This window comes from Lactuca virosa, chromosome 8 (genome assembly GCF_052849685.1).
Source record: "Lactuca virosa cultivar CGN04683 chromosome 8, Lactuca_virosa_CGN04683_v6, whole genome shotgun sequence".
Classification (NCBI taxonomy): Eukaryota; Viridiplantae; Streptophyta; class Magnoliopsida; order Asterales; family Asteraceae; genus Lactuca; species Lactuca virosa.
In genome coordinates this window covers 13134561-13141733 of record NC_136433.1, presented here as the reverse complement: position 1 = coordinate 13141733, position 7173 = coordinate 13134561, and the positions used below count along the sequence as shown (strand labels likewise).

The following is a 7173-nucleotide window of genomic DNA, read 5'->3' as shown; positions in this document are numbered from 1 at the left end:
TGGTGCTCGTTTATTCTGACAAGGGGTCCAACGTCCAACAACAGGATTGATCATGTGAAGTAAGCGTAAGTGATGATGATGTGTATGCTACGTTACTGGTTGGCATGAAGACTTGAGGTGCAGGTTCTTAGTGTGCGGCTGAGTTGTGATCTCAAGGATGGGAATTGGTGTGCAGCCACTTGTTATCCGACAAGTTAAAACTAAAAGAGACGGGGTTTGTTCTCACGATTAATGTTACGCCCGTATGTTGCATGAAGTTGGTTAAGGGGAACAAAGCCTAAGGTAGTGTTTGTTTTTTGTCTGCAGATTTGCGTGGCCTCTTCTGTCTGCGTCGCGCAGACCACGCGCAGACATTAGCCTTCGCAGACTGTTTGTTTTTTTGAAGACTGCAGACCTAAAAATGTCTGCGCGCCCTCTTCTTGGCGCAGATGTGGACCAGAGTCTTCTAACATCTTCAGACATCTTCTAGCCTAAAAAAACATATATATATATTTATTTTTTTTAAGTTTTTTTTAATTTATATTTTTTCAAACTTTATTAATGATAAACAATTTGAAAAAAAAATTACAAAACTTAAAAAAAAACGTTCGACGATACAAACATGATATTTTTGACAAATTTATAAATAAAGATTTATTACAATACTAATCGTGGAAGTTGTTTATATAAATATGAAAAAAAATCATAATATATTCTTATATTCTTTTGCCAAATTTTGTAAAACATTATTTAATACAGTATCGTCAATTTCTCGAGAAAATATTTATGGTACGTTTTTAATGGATTTAATTGAAAAAATCGAAGTTTATTTCCATCCATTTATGTATCAAATTCTTTGATCACAAATTATAATGTCTAGTTATAACTTTGCAACCAAAGTTGTTGGTTTTTATCAAACATATACGTTAATTAATACCATTTTTATTTTTATTTTTTATATAATAATACATAAAAGTTGATCTAGATTCGTTAATTATTTATAACAAAGTCATAAAAATATTAAAAAATCACTTTGAAGTTTAAAAAAATCAGTTTATTTAGATTTCAGTTTATTTTAGTAGCCCACGGATGTTAAAAAAACAAACAGTCTTCTTTTTTCAGACTGCAGACGTTTGGTCCACCTCTTCTACTGCGGAGGTCTACAGATGTGGTCCGCAGACTGCAGACATTTTGCCTCAGAAAAAACAAACAACACCTAAGTGATGTATTATTGGGTGAAACTAAAAACTCATGATGAGTAATGCATGACAGATTGGTTGGGAAATTATGAGGTAACAATGTGATGTATTAGTTTATATATGTGTAATCCCCTGTCTTAATAAAAGAAACCTTTTAATCCTATGTGGCATCTTCTAAGCATGGTATTTTAAAAAGTTGATTACCTATTTTGCCTTTCTCCGTTTCATATTCCAGCCGAGTAGAAATCGCTTCTAATCCGGAAACAACTTATTGACACCTTCAAATTGAATTCGACCGATAATCTCTCCCCCAATCTTTCCCTCTGGTTTTTGGGAACCAAATCACCTTCTATCTTTCTGTCTCTCTATAAACCCTACATCAACACGGTTTATATATGTCGATCACCACCATTACGTCATGGATGTTTCTTCCTCTATATCGATGGATGGTTCTTCTTAGATGTTGAAGGATCTAACAGTTGTAAGCCCAATTTCTTTCTTTGATTTTGTTAAGGTTTGCATCTTTCTATTTCTACTTTGACTCCGGTTGCTAAATTATTATTTTTCTAGGGTTTTTTTGTCGATCGACTTCATTCATGGAATTGCATAAAATTATTAGGACTTCTTATGGAGTAATACTGTAATAAACTAATAATGTGCGATATCTCATTAGAAAAAGCTCCTTATTCATCTATCTTGGAGATGACTACCATTTCATCGATTACCTGAACCGGTTAGTGCAAAAATAAGAAAAAATTGTTTGTTCTATAAAAAAATCGAAAGTACAACACCTTGATAAAATTGTTTTTCCATGATTCTGAGGTTATGCAACAAGAAGGGGCTGTTATTCATATCAAAATGTCATGAAATCATTGTTACTGAATTTCCTAAATTGCCCTTCATGATGAAAATCCTCCAATTCGAAATAGCTTTTCAATTGGCATCACATATTTGTTATGCCAGTGCTTTAGGTAAAGTGTAAAATGACTGACTGGTTTTATGCTTTTTTTTTACTTTTATTGAAGTTTTTTATCTTTATTTAACATTAATTTTTTTATTTCAAGATTCTAGACTGAGACCTGATGCAAAAACACTTCTTTCTCACCCTTGGATACAAAATTCAAGCCCTGTTGTATTGTAGTTTTCACTTCGCCATAGTGGTAAACTCACATAATTGTTGTAAGGATACAGATTATATAATTTTATACAAAAATCATGTTTTTATATTTGAAGAGCATCTTTTTTTTTCAGAAACATAGAAGATGATGGCTCAGTGGGTGCAAAAACTTCAAATGTGGATGACGTAGTCACCATTGTGAATCTCTATGTGGAGAAGTCAATGTATTTATTTCCTTGTAATTAAAACTAAAGCACAAAGTTTCAAACACGTTGGTATTACAATATATAATATTATAATATAATTTGTTTTTACTTATTGATGTTCCAAATTTTTGGAAGCTGAAACAGAGTTGCTATTAGCTGAAGCTACTCTTGTTGGCAAGTCAAATGAGGAAAACCATTCAATTAATAAAAATTCAGATGTATCAGAAGACGATTTTGTAATTTTCACATTAGCTATTTATCATAAATTACCATTAGAATCTTCATTTATAAATGATGAATCTAATCAAGAACATGTCCATTAGAAATTACTTTCAGAATTAAATGCCACCGAGGTAACAGTAATAAGTGGTGACTCATGATGACGAACCAAGGTAAAATGGTCACTGAGGTTCAACATATCTTAGCCATGTAAAAGAGTCCCAATAAAGATTTCTTATGTGTTGACTCCCTTCATCCTATTTTAGTCAGGTAAATCGAGTTTCTTCCTACATTTATTCTGTTCTTAGACTGTGATTCCAGACGATAACGTATCTTATCTCAGTTCTTCCCACATTTTTTTGTTTTTCTTCCTTATTTTAATTTTCAGATTTCATACAGGTGGTGGTGGTTGTTTCAAATTGACATGAAAAGGCAAATGTTCTCAAAATTCAACTTCTTTTTTGAATTCTTCATTCAGGTTGTTGTTGCAACGATTGCTTTTGGTATGGGTATTGACAAACTAAATGTAAGAAGAATTATACACTATGGCTGGCCTCAGGTATCTTCTTGAAACCCTTAAAAATGCTCTAATCACTTTTTAGGGCTAAAATCAATCTAGTTTTTTCATATCTTTCTGTATTGTGGCCTTCTACTTTCATTTCTACAACATTCTACTTTTTAACTTTTTTGTCTTGTTGAGGCATTGAAATTAGAATTGAGTTTCTTTAATAAACAAATCAATACAAGCTCTTTCAAAAAAAAAATCAATACAAATACATTACCCTTACTTTTCATGTACAGAGTTTGGAAGCATATTATCAAGAAGCAGGTAGAGCTGGAAGAGATGGAAAATTGGCAGATTGTGGTGAGTGACTTTTTGTTTTAAGTCATTTTATTATCATGGTTTACCTTAAAAAGAGTTAAAAGTTCGAATATTAACTTTTAGGTCAATCTATTTGATGATTTTAAAGATTTAATCAATGGTTTATATATAATTATTTGACAATCACAGTTAATTATCTATACTATAACTATCTTATAGCATTTTAACACGTGGCTAGAAATTATGAAGTATGTAATTGAACAATTTTGGTTAATTTCTTTATTCATGGATTTTAATGCACTTCATTTAACTTTCTGTGTTTTATTGAATAGTTCTATATGCAAATTTATCAAGAATGCCATCCCTTCTTCCAAACAAAAGAAGTGAAGAACAAACTAAACAAGCATATAAGATGTTATCTGATTGCTTCAGGTTGACCTTCAATATTACCCCTTTCAAGATCTCCATTTTTTTTATAAAATCTCTTTACATTATATTTAAAATAATATTTGATAGGATTGATCCGGTTGATGTGTTAGATTCTTAAAAAAAATAATTTCACTCATTTGATTTGAAAAAAGTTATTGAAATTACTCATCGGGTATGTGGATGAAGATAAAATATAATCTAAATCAACCTAATTTTTAGGTAAGTGAGTCAAAAATTGTTGAGACAATCTCACCAGGTTGTTGTTGTGATTTTCTTAAAAAAAGTAAAATTGGAAATGAAAGTAAAAAATATGTGCAAATGAAAATTATCCAATCTTATCACGGCATAATGAATTTCTTTAAAAATTATAATTTTTATGTGCTTAAGACCATATTAAACGCATAAATAGAATAAAGCTTTTAGGTTTAAGTGGTACCATGAGCATTTGTGTCATTTTGACATTTTTTGGTAATGAAAGTAAAAAATATGTGCAACTAGAACAAAGCTTTTAGGTTTAAGTGGTACCATGGGCATTTGTGTCAATTTGACATTTTTTATGTTTCTTAGGGGCGGGGGTTGATTTGATTCATTTTTACTCACTTTATCTCTCAACTTTCTACATCCAAGACTATATTATGGCAGTCCAAAGATTGGTTGTAATCAAAGTACGTAAAAGTCGAAGAAAGATCAAGCCTTTTTCCTAATCCATTCGCATTGATTTATGTTAAACTCTTATGTTGCCATTGAGTTTTACTTCCAGTTCATGTATAAATGTTCTTTTAGCTATAATCCTATTCAATAAGTCATACTATTTGGTGGTGTTCTTCTTAACATGAATTGCATTTGTTATGTTAGCCTAATCATATTTGTAGTCTGTTTTGTCATGGACTTTATCAAATCATTTAAAATGACTTGCGATTTTGGAAAGACCATCTTAAAATGACCATTTTGATCATCTCTAAATTTACATTACCATTTTGACTGTGTATAAAGTGCATTACCATTTTGGTTTTCATACGGATGGGTTTAGACTTGGACATGCTTTAATGAATTTGTTGGGTGCTTTACTGTGCTACTGGTGCTTATGTTCCTAAAATAGTAGTAAGTTCCACTTTTGTTAAAGAGTATTAATAACACGTATTTGATGATCAGGTGGTGCTGATTAGTTTTGTTTTTCAATAAACAAAGGGGTGCTTTATTCATACTGTTGCTACCGAGTTTATTAACACACAATGATGATGATGTTTTCCAACATCTTCTCATTGATGACTAAATTTTTTTACATAGATACTTATTACAAATATGCTATTTATTATAACTTTCTCTATTTGCTCTACTATCTAATACATATCATACTTTATGGTTCCTAATTCACAAAATTATACATAACCAAATAATTTATATAAAAATTATAAAATTCTAGAAATTATTTATTATTAGTTTAATAAAATTTTATAAATCTTTTACCCGTGGTTTCTATGGGTTGTAACCTAGTTCTATATATATTAATATATATTGTGTATATGGACGTAATATACATATCTAAATATATTAATGTATATTTATGGACGTAATATACATATCATACATATATGTATAAACCATGTGGATTTCAAACTCATGAAATAAATAGATGTGAGGTGCGAACAGATTGAGGTCTCATCATCAAAACTAAATGATGTATTAGGCCTTTATAAATAAAATAACAAGTCTTGGGAATTAAGTTAACGAGAAAAAAAGGACATATAAATCAAATAAAATATAATTACTAACTATAAATATTCAATAATATAAGAACGTCATATGACATGAATTTTTAATGCAATTTAATAATTGCATAGGTGTTTTGATGTTTAGGGAGTTTGAACACCTTGAATAATTCAATGGCCAAATTAAGGCTAAGGGTATTCGGTAGCGGCGTTTGAAGGTTGCTTATTCGTTAAACAATTCGTATCGGATTCGAGATGAGTCATTTATTGCGGTTAATTAGCACTTGTTTAAGGGGTAGCATGCTTGTACACTTGTTTGGTTGATGTGATGAATGTTTGATGTTATGTCTTGCTTTGAATGAGATGTATGCAAGTCTGATCTTGTGATGCATGTGCAATAATAATGAATGTATGCCTCATGGTATGCTAGAAATTATTATATGAATTAAATGGTGTTAAATTGTGAGTTTAGGTTCATGCTAGTGGTGAGTGTGTGCATGTTGGTTTGAAAATGATGTTGATATGCTACTTGCTGTTTTGTCACGTTTGATTAAAACTAAGAATTACATGCTAGAAAGTTGATTGCTAGAAGGTGTAATTCTCTATTTTGTTGATACATGCTAAATGTGAGAAAATGCATTGATTGTTGTGATGAATTGTAGTTGTAATATGCCTTAGATAATACACTTTAATCTACATGCATGATTACAAAATAATGGTGAGGTGTGTGTTACTCATGTGAGTGAAGTAATTAATTATTAATTAATTAATAATAATCGGAATACAAGTGCACATGATAAAATGGTAGGACCCTAAATTTAGGTGAGTGCCTTTTGGGATATCACGACGGAAGGATATCGAAGAGAAAGAGATTACGCCAAGATGACGCCGAGTGGTTTTCTAGACGACCATTTTGAGGCGTGGTTTGAGTGCACTAAGGTGCACGGGAATGGAGTAATGTTGGCCATTTCGATCGGGGTCGGATCAAGCATCACGTTTGGGTGTACACATGTTCGTGGAGGTGTTGATACCACCATTGAATGGCAACGGATTAGTGACGTCCATACAAAGTCGGATTAGTGAAGTTGGAGAACCAGGGACAGTGTTACGGGTGGGAGTCGCGCCCCATTTGGTGCACCGGGTCTCCAGGTCATAATAGTAGCAAACATGGTCTTACTTCGGGGGAAGTTAGCGATGATTAGACCCATTTAGCGAGGGACATTAATAGTTATTATATCGATGTAAATAAATAAATAATTACTACGATGAAAGAATGTCTAGGTTAATATATACATTATATATTAATATTTATAAGCGATGGGAGTTGGGGGTTAAAATGTATTTCCTGGATTAGTTTGTAAAGAATTTTGGAGATTAAGGGTGGTTTGGTAAATTCTGGATTTAAATTGAAATAAAATCTTGAGGGAAGGGGAGGCTTGGTAAATTATTGGGGCTTAAGTTGAAAAGATTTATGGAGGCAGGGGCTAAAGTG

At 31.6% G+C, this 7173-nt stretch overlaps 1 protein-coding gene across 12 annotated transcripts; it reads left to right on the top strand.

The window, feature by feature from the left end:
- The first annotated feature begins 1350 nt into the window (after positions 1-1350).
- Positions 1351-4803, top strand: LOC145133156 (ATP-dependent DNA helicase Q-like SIM). Of its 12 annotated transcripts, none has more exons than XR_013718439.1 (7): positions 1351-1659; positions 1749-1911; positions 2001-2149; positions 2243-3279; positions 3522-3585; positions 3876-3975; positions 4540-4803. XR_013718439.1 is itself a non-coding variant. In XM_079068089.1 (7 exons), exons 4-7 carry the CDS (start codon positions 3266-3268, stop codon positions 4674-4676), a joined length of 315 nt encoding a protein of 104 aa, XP_078924215.1. In that variant the 5' UTR covers positions 1355-1659; positions 1749-2149; positions 2243-2990; positions 3199-3265; the 3' UTR covers positions 4677-4803. The 12 variants fall into 12 exon arrangements, 4 of the variants coding, with proteins under 4 accessions (XP_078924218.1, XP_078924215.1, XP_078924216.1 ...); XR_013718437.1 differs by having other exon boundaries at positions 1749-2149; positions 2243-2338; positions 2430-3279; XR_013718438.1 differs by having other exon boundaries at positions 1749-2149; positions 2243-2357; positions 2430-3279.
- The last annotated feature ends 2370 nt before the right edge of the window (positions 4804-7173 follow it).